Genomic DNA, 19033 nt, shown 5'->3' with positions numbered 1-19033 from the left:
AGTTCCAGCAGCTAGTATGCTCTTCACCGCTCTCCTTACTTTCTTCGCCTCCCAAGCCAGGGGACAATTTTTCCTATTCTCTCCCACAAGAAATATCACAAATCCTTCTACACTGGAAAATTCATTGCCAAGGTTTGCGTGTATGGCATCACTAAAACTAAAAATTTATTGTTATTGGGACCATCCAGTATTGGGAACTTTAGCGTAAACTTCTTTTTTTTTCACTCTCAAAATGTCCTCCACCTTTAGATTTTTCATGACAAGACCAAGTCCCAGCACATCAAAACTTGTATCTAGTCTTGTCTGTGCACCTCAGCAGATTCTTCAGCTGTTCCATCTCATCCGTGGTAACAGCCGTGCATTTCTGTCCTGATCTGGCATGAATTAATTGTGATGGAATTGGTATTGTCCAAGTAAGACTGTTGATGTGAAATGATGTCAGACTCACCCTGCTTAATCTCCAAACACATTTAAAATTCTCAGAAACTCCAGTGCTGATTTTAAATTCCTTTCTAATTTGATTAATAACATTTTCTTCAAATCATTAGTTCCATCCCACACAAAAAAAATCATTCACATGCATCAAGAAGGGCGGCATTGTGGCATAGTGGTTAGCACTGCTGCCTCTCAGCGCCAGGGATTCAGGTTCAATTCCGGCCTTGGGTCACTGTCTGTGTGGAGTTTGCACGTTCTCCACACATCTGATTGGGTTCCCTCCAGGTGCTCCAGTTTCCCCCCACAGTCCAAAGATGTGTGGGTTAAGTGGACCGGCTATGCTAAATTGATGCTTAATGTCAGGGGGATTAGCAGGGTAAATATGTAGGGTTATGGAAATAGGGCCTAGGTGGGATTGTGGTTGGCACAGACTCGATGGGCCAAATGGCCTCCTCTTGTATTGTACGGATTCTATGAAAAAGATGCCTGAAAGGTTTTCCTTACAGTGCCTCACTGGATCCACCTTCAGTTGTGAACATCCTAACTTTAACATAGCTGTCCTTACCAAAAAATACTCCAACAAGCATTATTTAACCCATTGCACATTTATGATATTTCCCAAGCTTCCACTCTATTCCTGGTGCCTCCTTGAGATGTTGCAAGAATACTAATTGGAGGCGATAGTGTAGTGGTATTGTCACTGAACTAGTAATCCAGAGGCCCAAAGTAATGCTCTGGGGACCCAGATTCAAATCTCACCATGGCAGATGTTGAAATTCAGATTCAATAAAAAATCTGGAATTATAAGATGACCATGAAACCCTTGTTGACTGTTATAAAACCCATCAGGTTCACTGATGTCTTTTTGGTAAGGAAATCTGCTGTCCTTACCTGGTCTGGCCTACATATAACTCCACAGCAATATGGTTGACTCTTAAATGCCCTCTGAAATGACCTAGCAAGCCGCTCAATTCAGGGCAATAAATGCCCGTATCCCATGAATGAATAAAAAAAAACTAGGGCAGCACAGTGGTACAACGGTTAGCACTGCTGCTTCACAGCACCAGGACCCAGCTTTGATTCCAGCCTTGGATGATTGTGTAAAGCCCATATAGACATTCTCCCTGAGTTTGCATGGGTTTCCTTGGATGCACCTGTTTAAACACAGATTAACCCTCTCTCCACTCACATTGTCTGTACCTTTAAGACTCGATTATCTGTAAAGACTCGCATTCCAACCATTATTTTGCAAATTGAGTTTGTGTCTTTATATGCCTTGTTTATGAACAGAACTCCCACTTACCTGATGAAGGAACAGTGCTCTGAAAGCTTGCGGTTTGTGTTAGCAAATAAACCTGTTGGACTTTAACCTGGTGTTGTGAGACTTCTTACTAAACTACTCCTACAGAATGTGTGCTAGAGATTCTTTCTACTGTACACATTCCTTTCCTTCTCCTAAACATATCTCCTCAATCAGTGTTCAAACTCAAGCTATATCATGGCTTCCCACCAGTTGTCTGATCCTTCTGGCTGGTACATCATCCGAGAGTCTATGTCAGGCAAGATATCCCTGCATGAGATTCCTTTCTCACGATCAGTATGCGAGCCCTGAGCTTGCAAATCCTGCCCCTCTGGCTCCAAATTCTAGAACTCATGGGCATGCAAATACAAGTGGCCTTATTATCAATCATCACGTTAGAATTTGAAAGTTTATTACTTATCCCGGTTACTTGTGAAGAAAGTACTCTTATTGTCTGATTCCTATTTTGTATTATTAGAGTTTTCCCATCACATCTAATAATTTTCCATCGCAACTGTTCATTCCCTGCGCCCTTCTCTCGTATGACAAACTGGGTCATCAGAAATCTCCCCCAGACGTTCTTATATAAAAAGCTCTCCAATTTCTTCTGTTGATTCATCTTTGATAAGCACTTTTCATTCAGCATGTAGCACATTTAAGTGACTGCTCATTTGACCACATCATTCATTCTAATGCTGGAGGATTGTCACACAGTACTGAAGGCAAGTTTGAATTCCGACCATGCGCTAACTGGTCTGAGTGTTATCATCTGAAAGGAATTATTCGCATGCACTTCCCTTGCCAGTGGTATTTCTAATTTGCAATTTGGCTAATCTGTCAGTATCTTGCATAACATTTCATTAATTTTGACACAAGCCATTGCTGACCAGACTTCCTGCTACGGTGAAGATGAAAATGACATTTTAAGTTCTCACAGATGCCCCTAAACTCTTCATTCGCAAATTCACCTCCATTTCTGCTAAGAATTTTGTTGATGACCCAAAGGTCTGTGCCAACCCACTTTTCTGTGGCTTTTCAAACCAACTATTGCCCATTTATCTTTGTTGTTTATTACGATAGCTACGCTGAGCATGGTTGCCATATCTGATTTGATTTATTATTGTCACACATATTAACATAGTGAAAATTTTGTTTCTTGCACACTACACAGACAAAACATCCCATTCATAGAAAAGGAAATGAAGGAATCTACAAAATATAACAAGTAAATATTCTGATCCTTGTCCCATACCTTTACGTGCACGGTAACTGTTAAATTCCCAGGCTAACAAGATACTTAACAACTGGACTTGATGATGTTGACATTGAGATGTGATCTGTTCTACAAGGAATTCATATTCTTTACCCGCAACCCTGGCATCCTTAAGCAGTGACTAACTTCTGTGATGAAGGATGGGCAAACTATTTATGCAATTTCCAGATAATTCTCTTTTTACTAGCCAGACCCTTTATCTCCAGAGGTCAACAATATTTCTTGACAAGAAACTCCCGAATTCTGCAACAGAACACAACGTCCAGATCCAGTGAACTACAATTTTGTGGTTTTATCAAAGGTAAATGCTTTGTTACTCTCCACGTCCAATCGCATTTTTGTTTTTTTCAATCAAAGACTTACTCGGCAATAACGGTATGTCAATCTGAACCATATCAGTGCTGATGGAATGACTTATTCTTGCAATTTCACCTGGAGAACCACTCTTGTGAAAGATGTCAATGTATTATCGTACCCAAATCAAAAGCAGGTCATGTCTCCATGTTCCTTGACTCTCTGATGTGCTTTGTCAAGGGTTTCCACAGTTTAGTCAATGAACCTCACACAATGCCGTTGTTATCTCGTACAGCACAAGTGATTGAATCGGCAACCGAGGTACTCCGAGACCAACTCAAGCTTGTTGTCACTAATACAACATTTTCTTGCCATTCATCCTCATCTTCTTCATCAGAACTGTCTGTTTCATGAGTTACTTCAAATGCCTGACTCATGACATTTGGACAATTCCTTTCAAACTGATATTTAGAGTCACACTGGAAACACCTAGTAGTTATTCCCCTTGTATTCCTGGGATTTATTTGCTGTTGTTATCATCCCAAACTTGCTTTTAGCCTTGATCCATAAATACAGCCTACCTCTGGATGCCTTTGAGTAATTCCTTCTTGTAGAAGCACCTGAGACTAGGCCCTCACTGATTCTGAGAGTCAGTAATTATGGATCCTCCAATTTCCGTATCACTGCAGAATTTCCAACATCTCTCACAAAGGTAGCCCAAACTTGTTTTCTTACGGCAGCATTTTTCCAAGAGAGTCCTCACCAAGAAACTGAATGCCCATCAAAACTAGAAGTCTATCCATGTGAGAGATTTATACACAATTCAGTAATTAGAATGCAAGGACAAACACTGGAATTTTAGATCCAATTTCATTAGTTTTTTTATATAACCTCTCAAAATCCATTACATATTCTTCCATGGACTGATTATTCATCTTCTTAAATTCATTAAAATCTGATCATGCTGTGTAAACTTCTAACCTCTCTTGTACATGCAGTCCATAAGTTGTCATAGAATTGGCAATCCCTCTTCAGTAACCAAGTCAGACACATTCAGTTCCAAAAACATTTTATCTCTCTAATCTTTCTTCCTGGTATAGTCAAGATCAGTGCCATACCTTACTGACTGTTGTCTACAGAAGTGACCTGAGCCCGCATGTCCGCCTCGTTGTTCCACTGTTGTTATGGCACCAATTCCGAAAGGACTGGTGGATAGTATAGTTTGCAATCCTACAGCATGACTCAGCCATTTTGCCATAAAAGCCACCCTGAACTTTGCTGCCTTCTATTTTAGTGACTACCTTCTATTTTAACTTTCCACCTGCACAGATTGAGGCCAATCCTCTGCCACCATGTTTTACAGGCGAATATCCATTTAATGAATCAAGCAACAAAAGACATTCTGATGATTCATGACTGGGCGGCACGGTAGCACAGTGGTTAGCACTGCTGCTTCACAGCTCCAGGGACCTGGGTTCGATTCCCAGCTTGGGTCACTGTCTGTGTGGAGTTTGCATATTCTCGTGTCTGTGTGGCTTTCCTCCAGGTGCTCCGGTTTCCTCCCACAGTCCAAAGATGTGCAGGTTAGGTTGACTGGCCTTGCTAAAATTGTCCCTTAGTGTCCTGAGATGCGTAGGTTGGAGGGATTAATGGGTAAATATGTAAGGATATAGGGGTAGGGCCTGGGTGGGATTGTGTTCGGTGCAGACTCGGTGGGCTGAATGGCCTCTTTCTGTGCTGTAAGGTTTTTACGATTCTATGACTGTTTGTTATGATACTATAGCTGAGTACAAATACCAGTTTCCACTCTTCCCTTCTGGATCCACTCCTTGCCAAGGAACAATTCTCGACAGGGGTAAAATCCAGCCAGTAAGTACAAATTCTCATGAGAATCACCTGCTATCAATTCATTCTGAAGCTTGATATGATTTACCCTTAAAGGGACCTGCATTTTAAAATTGTTACAGATGACAATTAGCCCCTGGTGTCTGTTCTGATTCCTTACTGCAAAAAAAATCCAAAAGCAATTGCTTTCAATCTAAATTTCTATACCCATACTTATCATGGAAATTGTGATGGTGGTCAATTTTGCACCTCAGGGAAACACCTCTGATCCAGCAAACTCTCCTTTCAAATTACAGCTTAACCATAGCTAGTCATTTATTACTAATTTTTTTAGAATAAAGAACAGAATGTATTACTTTAAAATAGTGACTAAATCATGTCTGCTTATCAATCCTCCTGCTCCTGTAAACTGGACTTGTTCCTCACTCCCATACACAATGCCGTGACATTGACGTGTATATTTAACAAAGGACAAAAATAGACCCAACAGAGATAGAGGATTTGGCGAACTAGTGCAACAACAATAATCTCTCCCTCAAGTCAGTAAAACGAAGGAGATAATCATCGACTTTGGGAAGCATAATGGAGGACATGCCCCTGTCTACATCAAGTGGAAATGGTCAAGAGCTTCACGTTTCTATGTGTCCAGATCACCCACAATCTGTCCTGGTCCCTCCATGCCAACACTAAAATTAAGAAAGCCCACCAACGCCTCTACTTTCTTAGGAAAATAAGGAAATTCGGCACGTCTGCTACAACTCTCACCAACATATACAGATGCACCATAGAAAGCATCCTTTCTAGATATACCACAGCTAGGTATGTCTCCTGTCTGACCAAAACCGCAAGAAACTACAAAGGGTTGTGAATGTAGCCCAGTCCATCCTTTAAATTCTGTCTACATTTCCCGCAGCCTCAGAAAAGCAGCTAGCATAATCAAGGACCCCATACACCCCGGGCACGCTTTCTTCTATCTTCCTCCGTCTGGAAAAAGATACAAAAGTCTGAGATCACCAACCGGCACAAGAACAGCTTCTTCCCTGCTGCCAACAGACTAGACTTCTGTATGGATCTACCTTATATTAAGTTGATGTTTCTCTACATCCTAGCTACGTAACACTACATTCTGCACCCTCTCCTTTCCTTCTCCTCTGTATACTCTACAAACAACATGCTTTGTCCGAACAGCATGCAAGAAACAGTACTTTGCACTATAGACCAATACGTGACACTGATCCGAGAGGTTTACAATTTCTGACTCTCTTCCAATCCCAGAAACGGTGCCATCCATATCCCTTCACCACCTCCCCACTGTCTCTGTGCTGTCAGACCATTTTTCCAACATCCAATCTTACAGGGGCTGCAATTTTCTCCAAATAAACACTGCGAAGACTGAAGCCAATGTAACACTGCTGTGTTGTGCTTTTGGACCTTGGACTACATTAAAACTGCTCTGACCTTGTTGCCGTTGTCATTACTTACGGGACACTACCGGTGAAGTTGATTCCTGCCAAATGCTCAGATTCTGTAATCGTTTCTCCAAACAGTGGCCCATGACTTGGAACAAACTGGATGACGTTTGGAGGCAGTCCGGCTTCAAGTAGTATTTCGTACACAAGGTAACTCGCAGCCATAGCTGTATCACTGGGTTTCCAGATTACCACATTGCCCTAAAAGAATAATACAACAGATTGCATTCCTGCTGGAAATTCACAATTAATTCTAAAACTACAATGCAAATAATAGCATGCCCCAGGAAAATGCAGGAAGCATATGGCATGGCTAAGATTCTGAGAATCTCAGAATCCCTACAGCACAGAAGGAGGCCATTTGGCACATTGAGTTTACACTGACACAATCTCACCCAGGCCCTATTCCCATAACTCCACATATTTACCCTGTTAATCTCCCTGACACAAGGGTCAATTTAGCATGGCCAAGCAACCTAGCTCGCACATCTTTGGACTGAAGGGAAATCGGAGTATCTGAAGGAAACCCACGCAGACACAGGGAGAATGTGCACACTCCACACATACAATCACCCAAGGGCGGAACTGAACCCAGGTCCTTGGCTTTGTAAGGCAGCAGTGCTAACCACTGTGCCCCTCCCGAGAAATGCCTTGCTTCTGTCTTCACAAAAAGAGGATTCTACCAATGTCACGGTAAAACAGGAAAGGGTACATAATTAAAATAGGATAAAAATACATTAAAAAAGGCCAGAAGACTGGAGGATTTTGCAACCTGTTCCAAAAGACAGCAGAGAGAGACATGCTTGACATTTACTGATCAGTCAGCCTGATCCTAAGAGGGGGAAAACCTTTAGGCAAGGTAACTGGGAGGCAAAATTTAATTCATTTAATTGGTTAACAAGTTATTTGTCAAAGGCACACCTGACAAACTTGATTTAGGTTCTTTGATAATAAGAACATAAGAAATAGGAGGAGTAGGCCATCTAGCCCATCGAGCCTGCCCTGCCATTCAATAAGATCATGGCTGATCTGTCGTGACTCAGTTCCACATTCCCGCCTTCTCCCCATAACCCTTAATCCCCTTGCCTATCAAAAACCTATCAACCCGCATCTTAAATATATTTAGCGAGGCAGCCTCCAAAGTAATGAAGTAATGATGAAGTAACAAAGAGATTTGTCAAGGGTATACAGAAAATACTTATCAACTTTTAAAAGGCATTTGAAATGTACCGTATTATAACAAAAGCCTTTGCGATTAAAACGGGACTATGATATGAAATTGGCTAAGAGGAAGAAAGCTGGGAGTTATGTTGAATGGTTGCTTATTAGACTGGAGGGAAATAGAGATACGTGAAAGGTCAGTTTTCGGACCACACCATTCTCCAACACCTCTACACAGTAATCCAGATGTGTGGAACTGTTTGCCTCTGGTTCAATTTTTATCTTGGTGTAGCCACAGAATCACCTGTAATGGCTTCTCTTCTCTGCATCATTACCTCTGGAGTCACTAAGGATACGTCCTTGGTTCCCAACCTCTTATCTAAATAATGCCGCTGATAAGTTCATCCAAAATGTACCAAATTCCACATGTACATGAACAATACCCGGCTCAACCCACCATCACCTCCAATTTCTCACAATGCTTATTCAAGACACAATATTGAATGAGCAGAAATTTCAATCAATTAAATATTGGAAAGACTGAAGCCAATGTATTTGGTCCCAACCACAAACTCCATCCTTCCCCCTGCCATTGTTGGAGGCTGAACCAGACTGTTTGCAAGATCAGTGTCCTATTTGACCCAGAACAGAGCTACTGACCCCATACCCTCTCCATCACCAAGATGACCTACTTTCACCACTCACTTAGTCACTGGTGGCCTTGTCTTTGGCTGTTAGAACCATGGAAAAGCTACAGCACAGAAGGAGACCATTCGGCCCATCTTGTCCATGCCAGTCGAAAGACATCTAGGTGCTCTTTCTCATCCCACCTTCCTGCACCTGTCCCACAGCCCTGTAGGTGCAGATCCAGGTACTTTTTTAAAAAGAGTTTAGGGTCACTGCCCCCACCACCAACTCGGGCAGTGAACTCCTGACACCCACTATCCTCTGCGAAATAAAGTTCTTCCTCATGTCCTCTCTACACCTTCTGCCACATACTTAGAATTTATGTCCCCTGGTTCTAGAATTCTCCACCAAGGGAAACAATTTTTGTACTGTCCATTTTATCTCTTCCCCATATTTTTGTTCTGGCCCTAAACTCTGGAATCGCCCCTCAAAGCCCACCTCTTCTGACCAAGTCTTTGGTCACCTGTGCCAATATCTCTCAAGGATTGGAATAAATTTTTTGTATGATTTACATTCCTGGGAAGCATCTTGGGACATTTTTATAGTGTTAATAGTGCATATAAATACAAGTTAATTTAATCAAATTTTGCAATTTCACAATATGTTGGACTGTAATCTCTGAGCTCCCAGCATTGGATTGGGAGGTACTCCAAAGATGCTCTGGGGAATCCCTCTTGGACATTCAGGTAAGCATTTGCACAGCAGATGAATAGCTTCATCTGGACCATTGTCCAGCACTGGGAGCCACCCCCTCATCACCAACCTCCTATACCTTTCTACCAATATCCTACTCCACCCAAAACTACCCCCTTTTCAATTTCACATCCCCTGAACTCCCAATCCGATTGCCCAAACCCTATCTCCTTACTTTTACCCTGGCCTCTCAAATTCATTGGCCCCTTTAAACTTACTGCTCTGCAGCAGCCATTTCAGTAAACAAACTCCTTTACTATTATTTGATGTAACTAGTGTCCGAGATCACACTGTCCATGTGGAATTTACATGAGTCAGCATGAGTTTCCTCCAGGTGCTCCAATTTCCTCCCACAATCCAAGATGTGCAGGTCAGGTGGATCGGCCATGCTAAATTGCCCCTTAGTATCCCAAGATTTGTAGTTAGGGAGACTAGTGGGGGGAATGTGTCAGGGGAGGGGGACGGGGAGGGGGACGGGGAGGGGGACGGGGAGGGGGACGGGGAGGGGGACGGGGAGGGGGACGGGGAGGGGGACGGGGAGGGGGACGGGGAGGGGGACGGGGAGGGGGACGGGGAGGGGGACGGGGAGGGGGACGGGGAGGGGGACGGGGAGGGGGACGGGGACGGGGACGGGGACGGGGAGGGGGACGGGGAGGGGGACGGGGACGCCTCCTGTAGGAATACTACAATTGTAAGGCACAAGAGACTGAGTTCATTTGTTCAACAGCTTCACCCTCATTAGCACATTTATTAATTCCCAACTGAACGTTACAAATAAAAGGAACTTTAAGCCTTTACCAATTTGGAAAGTACCCAACAGCAATGAAAAATAATCCCTTGGGTTCAGTTAGATTATTGCTTGTTATTTAGTTCTTTAAAAAAAAAGTTTAAAAATCCATTTATTCATTTTTATAGGGCTAAAATTTATGAAAACCTTTTGGATCCTGTCTGCACCAGGAGATTCACATGTACCAATCCACTTTCTAACCTTTCTCATCAAAAAAGAGAAAATTGTTGATCTTATTTCTCACCATAAGTGCTGGAGCTCCTGCCAGATTTCCACCGATTGCAGTGAAGTTGAATGGAGAAACAGCAGCTACAAAACCCTGGAAGAAGAAGGTGGTAAAAGCACAGTATCAGAAATCAATGCATAAAATATTATGGATCATTCGCTGCAGTACGTGCGCTGATCTCAGCCTGTCCCATAGAATCCCTACAGTGCAGAAGGGGGCCATTTGGCCCATTGAGTCAGCACTGACCACAATCCCACCTAGGCCTCATTCTCGTAACCCCACATATTTATCCTGCCAATTAATCCCTCTGACACTAGGGTCAATTCAGCTTGGCAATCAACCTAATCCACACATCTTTGGACTGTGGGAGGAAACCAGAGCACCCGGAGGAAACGCACACCAACATGGGTAAATGTGCACCAACTCCACACAGACAGTAACCCGAGGCTGGAATAGAACCGGGTCCCTGGTGCTGTGAGGTAGCAATGCTAACCACTGTGTCAGCGGGCTCCCCTCATGAGTGACTGTCACCTCACCACTCACTTATGCAGTAAACTGGCAAAGCTGGTTATTTATATGTAATAAAACCCATACCATTTTTCACTTCCATTAATATCAGTGGAAATTAAAATCAAGCGAGTTCAAAAATGGGCAGGCAATGCACTTTTTAATCAGTTTAGTAGCCAAGAGATGTCAGTGTATGTTATTCCGTCACTACATCTCTACCATTCTTCCAATTTTATTTTACATATTTTTCTGTACCAGTCACTCCTTTGAAAATGTTCTCACCTCCAGACTCCGGTACAGTGTCTTGTTGGTGCTTGGTGGTTCACTAATTGGCTGTTCATCTTGAAGTTTCACAGCATGTTTAGCATTGAATCGGAAAAAGTCTATTAGTTCTGCAGCTGCATCAATCTCTGCTTGAATTACTGTTTTACCCTAAAGATAAAAACAGAAGAAAATGTCCATTATTAGTGTAATGATGAGTGTTGGAATTTTGCAAATTATCTCTCATGCTAGATATTAAGCTGAGGCCCGGTCTACCTTCAGATGAATATAAAAGATCCCATGGTATTATTCTGAATAACAGTAGTGGAGCTCTCCCCACTCACTCAGCCAACACTGTCAAAGTCAAAACATTCATGCTGTGTACAAATTGGCCGCTGCAGTGGGTCTGATCTCAGACAATGACAAGACAGAGCACAGGAAAGAGACAGAGAACCTGGTGAACTGGTGCAACGACAATAATCTCTCTTTCAATGTCAACAAAATGAAGGAAATAGTCATCAACTTCAGGAAGCTTAGTGGAGGACATGCCCCTGTCTACATCAATGGGGATGAAGTAGAAATGGTCGAGAGCTTCAGGTTTTTTGGTGTCCAGATCACCAACAACCTGTCCTGCTCCCTCCATGCCGACATAAAAGTTAAAAAAGCCTACCAATGCCTCTACTTTCTCAGAGAGGGGGGATGTGAGAGAGAGAGAGAGAGAGAGAGAGAGAGAGAGAGCGCGTGTGTGTGGGAGGGGAAATGAGAGGGGGAAATCAAATCTACATACTTGTCCAAACATGGTTCTGGCCAAAAGCTCAGCCCGTCTTGGCCCACTAATCAAGTCAGCAGCTTTAAAGAATACTTGTGCTCGATCCTCAACAGGTTTGAGATCCCATTCTTTGTGGGCAGACAGTGCTGCAATAATGGACTTATTAATCAAATGCTGTAACAGAGAGAAAAGGGGAATCAGATTCTATTTCAGTGAGAAAATATTCAGGTGAAATACAAACATCTAACTTCACTTGTATGTGAATTTACTTTACGCAAACGACAATCAACTTAAGAAGAAAAGAATTCCTACGTTCTCAATGTAGAAAGATTATCTTACTGACATGCAAAGTAATTTCCCATTAGAACAGGGCACTGGTCCCTCACCACAGCAGTCTGGATAATGCACACAAGTCTCTAGAGTGAAGCATGAATCCACAGCTTAAGAGGGGAGTGTGCTACTCATTTGAGATAGAACAATTTAGTTTGGTAACATTTTTAAATCAACAAAAGTTTGGATGAGAAGATAGTCCCATCAGTATGTCCTTCACACTGTTGAGTCAGCTTACCTTATCAGCATAGCAGAATTTGGCCACTTTGTGTGAATGATTAAATGGCTAAAATAAAGAAAACAAGGAAATCTTAATTCATATTGAGATCGTGTTTTGTAGTTAAGTATAATATAAATCAGATTGTTCCTGCAACATTCAGACACTGAGCAAATCCAGGTTCATCTGAATAAATGTCTAATTCAGTGCTGGTGATACTTACACATAGCTGGTATTGTATATCATTGGTCCAGACAGGTTCTCCACCAACCACACAGGGAACCTCAAGTGTCTTTCCTTTCAAATCATTTAGGGCCTGATGAAAAGACAAATCTCATCAAATTCGAGGACAGAACAGGAAACGCACACGTCACATTCATAAATCTAATACTGTTACCTTTCACATAAAAACAAAAAGCACTTCCTCAAATCTACAACTCAGTTCAGACATGCATTCCAGTTTAGCCATCGTCTATGAATTCAATTTACCTTCGGACACTACAGAAAGAATGGAAGTGCATTGAAGAGAGTGCAGAAGAGGTTTATTATAATTGTTCCAGAGATGAGAAACTTCATTTATGAAGATAGATTGGAGAGGTTGAGACTGTTCTCCTTGGAGAGAAGGAAGGGTAGGAGATTTGATAGAGGTTTTAAAAATCATGAGGCGACTAGACAGAGTAGATAGGGAGAAGCTGTGCCTGTTCATAAAAGGATCAAGAACGAGAAGGCACAAATTTAAAGTGATTAGCAAAAGAAGCAAATACGATATGAGAAAAAACTTTTTCACAGAGGGTGGTTCGAGTCTGGAATGCACTGCCTGGAAGTGTGGTGGAGGCAGGTTCAATTGAGACATTCATGAGGACATTAGGTGATTATTTCAATAGAAACAATGTGCAGGGATATGGGAAAAAGGCAGGGGAATGGCATAAAAAGGTTCATTTGAAGAGCCAGCGTAGATACGATGGGCCAAACCTTTGGATGAGTACATGGGACTTAGTAAGATGGAGGGTTATAGGTAAGCCTAGTAGGTAAGGATATGTTCGGCGTGACTTGTGGGCCGAAGGGCCTGTTTGTGCTGTAGTTTTCTATGTTCTAAACGGCCTTCTATGCTATAACAATTCTGTATTTTTGATTCCTACTTTCTCTACATTTGTTTGCTCACAGCACTTCACCTGTAGTGGAAGGGCCTGCAATCATTGTGGATCTGCTCCCTGGAATCTCTTCCCAAAGGTTTACAACATACTTTACCTCCCCACCTTCAAACCATTGCCTCCGCACGACCACGGTTACCTTGCCTAACCTTGTGCTCTATGGACACACGGTTAGTCACTGAGACTGATGGGTGAACAGTGCAGGATATGATACATGCTTCGGAGTCTTAAATAAGTTGGAGTTTCTGGAGGTTGCGGATGGGAAGACTAGCAAGGGCAGAATCAAGGATTTTGGACCTTGGAGAAACCACAGGTACCTACAGGAGTTTCAGCAGTGGAAGCACCAAGATAGAGGCAAGCAAGTTGTGAAGATGGAAGTGACATTGATCACTATGTTGTACACCTAAGGTGGTACAGGAGGATGGTAACAAAATGATGCTGTTGTTGAGCTGGAAAAAGTTAAATTGCAAGTTTCCCCGCATAATTCTTTGAATTGGATTTGTTGACTTGACAATGTATACTGATACTATATTCTCTTCCACACAGCCAGGAGAAAGGCTTGTCACATTACTTTGCTCATCTTTCCATTGGTAAATATTGATTAGGAATCCCAGGGAGAACAACACTCAACTAACAATAATATACATAAAACAGGAAATTATCCTAATAGAAATGAATGCTACCAAGTATTTCTATTTCCACTGTTAGAATCCAGAAGGAATTAGAGCTTCTTCTATTCTAATGGATTAACAATGGAGTCCACAGATTTTACTACTTTCTGCCAGATCATTGTTCCTTCGGGCTCAAGAGATAATGTAGTTTAGTGAGATATCTATGGGCATGTTCTGACAATCAAGTTGAGAAGTTAAACCTGATTGTCAACAACTGTCCTCTGAGGAATTGCTATCTGAAGTTGGGAAAGCTATAATTTCAGATATCAACTCCTCAGAGGACAGCTGTGTAACATCACCGAATAGCATTTGCTCCTTGTAATGATTGCCAGTAAATGTATTGCGCGCAGTTTTGGTCTCCATACCCAAGGGAAGATATACTTGCTTAGAGGAAGTGCAACAAAGGTTTAACAAACTAATTTCAGGGATACAGTAATTGTCCTGTGAGGGAAGATTAAATAGACTGAGCCTTTATTCTCTCGAGTTTAGAAGAATATCAGGTGGCCCCCTTCAAATGTACAAAATTCTTACATGGCTCAACAAGGTAGATGTAGGAAGGATGTTCCCCCAGTAAGAGGGTGGTTGTTGTTTGTCTAAAACCAGGAGCCACAGAATCAGAATAAGGGACAGACTATTTGGGACTGAGATGAGGAGGAGTTTCTTTACCCAAAGGGTAGTGAATCTTTGGAATTGTCTGTACCAGGAGACTGTGGAGGCTTAATCACTGTGTATGTTCAAGACTGAAATCTATTGATTTTTACATAGTAAACACATCAAGAGATACATGGATAGTGCAGGAAATGGTGTTAAAGTACTAGATCAGCCATGATTTCACTGAATAACAGAGTGGGCTCAAAGGAGTGGATAAATTTAGAAATTGCTCGAAGCGTTTCTATCCTTGTGGACTCACTCCCACAGGCAGTGCATAGATTCACAATATTTTACAACAAGAAGCAAGCAATTTCTTCTCACAGGTTTGCACCGACTATCCTCTTAGTTCAAGCTGAAAATACTCTCTGAAATGGTCATTCACTCCAATGTTCAAAGATAAAGAAGGAAATTAGTGGTGATACGTGCATTATTGTCACATAGACTGCAGCAGCTCAAGATGTTGGTCCATCACCACCTTCTTGGCAAAAATTAGAAATGGGTAACAAATGCAGTCTTTGGAGCAACAACTTTGATGCATAGAGGCCAAATACAAGAAGGACTATAGGTCCAGGTGTACACATGTTGGAGCGCTTAGATACACTGTTATGAAAGCAATTCCATGGTTCAGTTTATTGTTTTGTTCATTTGGTTAACTGTAATGTTGATGCTTTTTTGTACTTTTTGGAACTTTATTCATTCATGTGTTTGCAAAGGTTATACCAGATATTAAGTAAAACTTATGACCAGACCTCCTCCAGGGCTTGTCGTTCTGAGCTCCCTCGCTTGAAATCGAGGACTGGTTCATTCTTCACAGCTACTGGAGCTGTGTGTTGCAACCGGAGCCTGCAAATGATTACAGACAGTAATCATACCAAAGATAATCGTCAACATTTAAACATGATACAGGCCATCACCTTTGGCCTCCACACAAACTCCCGCCGCTGGTTCAATCCCCTCTCCCAGATAAAGTCTGAAGTTAAACCAGGCTCACTGCAGACAGAAATTTGGACAACTGAAGGCACAGCCATCGATTAAAATCAGGGATGAACAAGAGGCCAGAAATAGATGAACGCAGTGATCTTAAGAGATTTGTGGGCTGCAGGAGATTACAGAGATAGGGAGAGGGACAGGGGGAAGAAGGCCGGGAAGAATTTGAAAACAAGCATCGGGATTCTTAAATGGGAGCCATTGTAGATCAGCGAGCACATGGGTGAACTGAACATGATATGGGTTAGGTCATACATAGATAGCAGATCTTTAATGACCTCAAGTTTAGGGAGGATAGAATGTGAGATTCTGGCCAACAATGCATTGAAAGAGGCAGAGACATGATTAGCGTTTTGGCAGCAAATGCTCTGTCAGACTAGACTATTCCAATGCTTTGCTCCAAACTCAAAATTTTGGCTCTATTGTCTCTCCACAGAGACCGGGGGTTGGGAGGGAGACCAGGGTTGGGGGCGGGGGGAGGTCGAGGTCGGGGGCAGGGGGAGGTCGAGGTCGGGGGTTGGGGGTGGGGGGGAGGAGGCCGGGGTTGGGGGGGGGAGCGGGGGGAGACCGGGGTTGGGGGGGGGAGCGGGGGGAGACCGGGGTTGGGGGGGGGGGGGGAGAGCAGGGGGAGACCGGGGTTGGGGGGGGGGGGGGGAAGCAGGGGGAGACCGGGGTTGGGGGGGGGGGGGGGGGGGAGCAGGGGGAGACTGGGGTTGGGGGGGGGGGGGGGAGCAGGGGGAGACCGGGGTTGGGGGGGGGGGGGGGAGCAGGGGGAGACCGGGGTTGGGGGGGGGGGGGGGAGCAGGGGGAGACCGGGGTTGGGGGGGGGGGGGAGCAGGGGGAGACCGGGGTTGGGGGGGGGGGGGAGCAGGGGGAGACCGGGGTTGGGGGGGGGGGGGGGGAGCAGGGGGAGACCGGGGTTGGGGGGGGGGGGGAGCAGGGGGAGACCGGGGTTGGGGGGAGCAGGGGGAGACCGGGGTTGGGGGGGGGGGGGGGAGCGGGGGGAGACCGGGGTTGGGGGGGGGGAGCGGGGGGAGACCGGGGTTGGGGGGGGGGGAGCGGGGGGAGACCGGGGTTGGGGGGGGGGGAGCGGGGGGAGACCGGGGTTGGGGGGGGGGGGAGCGGGGGGAGACCGGGGTTGGGGGGGGGGGGGAGCGGGGGGAGACCGGGGTTGGGGGGGGGGGGGGGAGCGGGGGGAGACCGGGGTTGGGGGGGGGGGGAGCGGGGGGAGACCGGGGTTGGGGGGGGGGGGAGCGGGGGGAGACCGGGGTTGGGGGGGGGGGAGCGGGGGGAGACAGCGGGGGGAGACCGGGGTTGGGGGGGGGGAACGGGGGGAGACCGGGGTTGGGGGGGGGGGGAACGGGGGGAGACCGGGGTTGGGGGGGGGGCGGGGAGAGACCGGGGGTTGGGGGGGGGGGGCGGGGAGAGACCGGGGGTTGGGGGGGGGGGGGGCGGGGAGAGACCGGGGGTTGGGGGGGGGGGGGGGGCGGGGAGAGACCGGGGGTTGGGGGGGGGGGGCGCGGGGAGAGACCGGGGGTTTGGGGGGGGGGGGCGCGGGGAGAGACCGGGGGTTTGGGGGGGGGGGGGGCGGGGAGAGACCGGGGGTTGGGGGGGGGGGGAGAGACCGGGGGTTGGGGGGGGGGGCGGGGAGAGACCGGGGGTTGGGGGGGGGGGCGGGGAGAGACCGGGGGTTGGGGGGGGGGGCGGGGAGAGACCGGGGGTTGGGGGGGGGGGCGGGGAGAGACCGGGGGTTGGGTTGGGGGGGCGGGGGGGGGGGAGAGACCGGGGGTTGGGTTGGGGGGGCGGGGGGGGGGGAGAGACCGGGGGTTGGGGGGGGAGACAGAGTGTTGGTTTGGCTGGGTACAAAGTACTGAACCCAATTCCTAGTTGGGAGCCTCATGTCTTTCAGTGAAGAGCGGGTTCTGCGCTTGGGGAGAGATCCCGCAGCCCAAGCCCGGTGCGCACTTTCCCTTCCTCAACCTCCCCCCTCTACCCTGCCGGGCCCGCCACCACCTGCTCCCCTGGGCTCCCCGCACCCTGACCGCCCTGCGAGGCCCGGGCCCAGCCGCCACAGCTGCTCGCCCCGTCTCTCCCTATACTGGGCCTGGAGAGCCTTGGGGGTCTCCCTCTCCCTTCCCCGCTTCCTCCCTCACTCACCCGCCGCGGCTCTTCAGCAGAAGCCGCCGGAGACTCAGCATGGCGCCTCACAGTCTATCTGTCTCCTTCAGGCAGCCTTTCCCGTGCCCTAACCGGACACCCGGAGCAGGGTCAAGCAGTCTCCTGGCGAATTGGTCCCGTTGTATATTTTGTTTATTTAATATTATTTTTTGCGGCGGGTTATAGCTGCCTCCCGCTCCCGCAGCAACGCTGCCGATCCGGACTCAGTGCCGCTGGCGCCGCCGCCCGCCCCTTCACCAAATCAGCGGTTCCTTCTCACTGACAGGGAGGGTAATTAGGGTCAAATTCAGGTCTGCGATCTCCTATAGAGAGACAAGATAACAATGGTTAATGTTTCACAGATACCACCCCTGCCATGGGATCTTTAATGTCCACCTGAGAGTTAAAGTTTCACCCAAAAGACTCTCTGCCAATGCAGCTCTCCCACTGAGGGTCAGCCAAGGTTTTTGTGCCCAAACTTTCTGGAGTAGGATTTGAACACTTGTGGCTCGCCAACTGAGTCGCAGCTGATACTGAGAACGTTAGACTAGCCTTCAGAGCCATGGTGAAGGTCACTTATAGAGTGCTGTGTGGTAGACAACTGCGCAACCGCCTGGATTCGGATCTCGCTCGATCCAGGACTTTCTGACCTTACAAACTACCAACCTATTTCAAATCATCCCTTCACGGGACGGTAGCACAGTGGTTAGCACTGCTGCTTCACAGCTTCAGGGACCTGGGTTGTGGAGTTTGTACATTCTCCTCGTATCTGTGTGGGTTTTCTCCTGGTGCTCCAGTTTCCTCCCACATTCCAAAGATATGCGGGTTAGGTTGATTGGCTGTGCTAAAATTGTTCCTTAGAGTCCTGAGATGCGTAGATTAGAGGGATTAGCGGGTAAATATGTAGGGATATGGGGGTAGGGCCTGGGTGGGATTATGGTCAGTGCAGACTTGATGGGCCAAATGGCCTCTTTCTGCACTGTAGGGTTTCTATAATTCATTGAATTTTTACAGTGCAGAAGGGGGTCCTATATTCTTGCACCAACAACAATCCCACCCAGGCCCTATCCCTGTAAACCCAAATCTTTACCTCACTAATCCCCCTGACACTAAAAGGCAATTTAGCATGGCCAATTCACCTAACCCACACGTCTTTGGCATG

The 19033-nt window shown here is 46.0% G+C and overlaps 1 protein-coding gene across 2 annotated transcripts in view; it reads right to left on the bottom strand.

Moving 5' to 3' along the window:
- The window catches only part of aldh4a1 (aldehyde dehydrogenase 4 family, member A1), a 37025-nt gene extending 18360 nt beyond the window's left edge, over nucleotides 1–18665 (bottom strand). The window contains exons 1-9 of one of the 2 annotated variants that reach the window (XM_080214894.1): nucleotides 18538–18665; nucleotides 17872–18194; nucleotides 15477–15570; nucleotides 12478–12570; nucleotides 12276–12323; nucleotides 11726–11881; nucleotides 10960–11109; nucleotides 10189–10263; nucleotides 6630–6817 (exon numbers count right to left, since the gene is read on the bottom strand). In XM_080214894.1, the coding sequence (XP_080071020.1) occupies nucleotides 6630–6817; nucleotides 10189–10263; nucleotides 10960–11109; nucleotides 11726–11881; nucleotides 12276–12323; nucleotides 12478–12570; nucleotides 15477–15570; nucleotides 17872–17912 (845 nt within the window). In that variant the 5' untranslated portion in view covers nucleotides 17913–18194; nucleotides 18538–18665. Of the gene's footprint in view, nucleotides 1–6629; nucleotides 6818–10188; nucleotides 10264–10959; nucleotides 11110–11725; nucleotides 11882–12275; nucleotides 12324–12477; nucleotides 12571–15476; nucleotides 15571–17871; nucleotides 18195–18286; nucleotides 18417–18537 lie in introns of those variants that run through there. The other variant, XM_080214896.1, reaches the window with a different exon arrangement.
- Between the last annotated feature and the right edge of the window lie 368 nt (nucleotides 18666–19033).

The sequence above is a fragment of the Carcharhinus amblyrhynchos genome, chromosome 30 (genome assembly GCF_965287045.1).
Source record: "Carcharhinus amblyrhynchos chromosome 30, sCarAmb.v2.hapA, whole genome shotgun sequence".
Classification (NCBI taxonomy): domain Eukaryota; kingdom Metazoa; phylum Chordata; class Chondrichthyes; order Carcharhiniformes; family Carcharhinidae; genus Carcharhinus; species Carcharhinus amblyrhynchos.
Note: the sequence above shows the minus strand (reverse complement) of the source record. Positions and strands in the feature narration are given on the sequence as shown.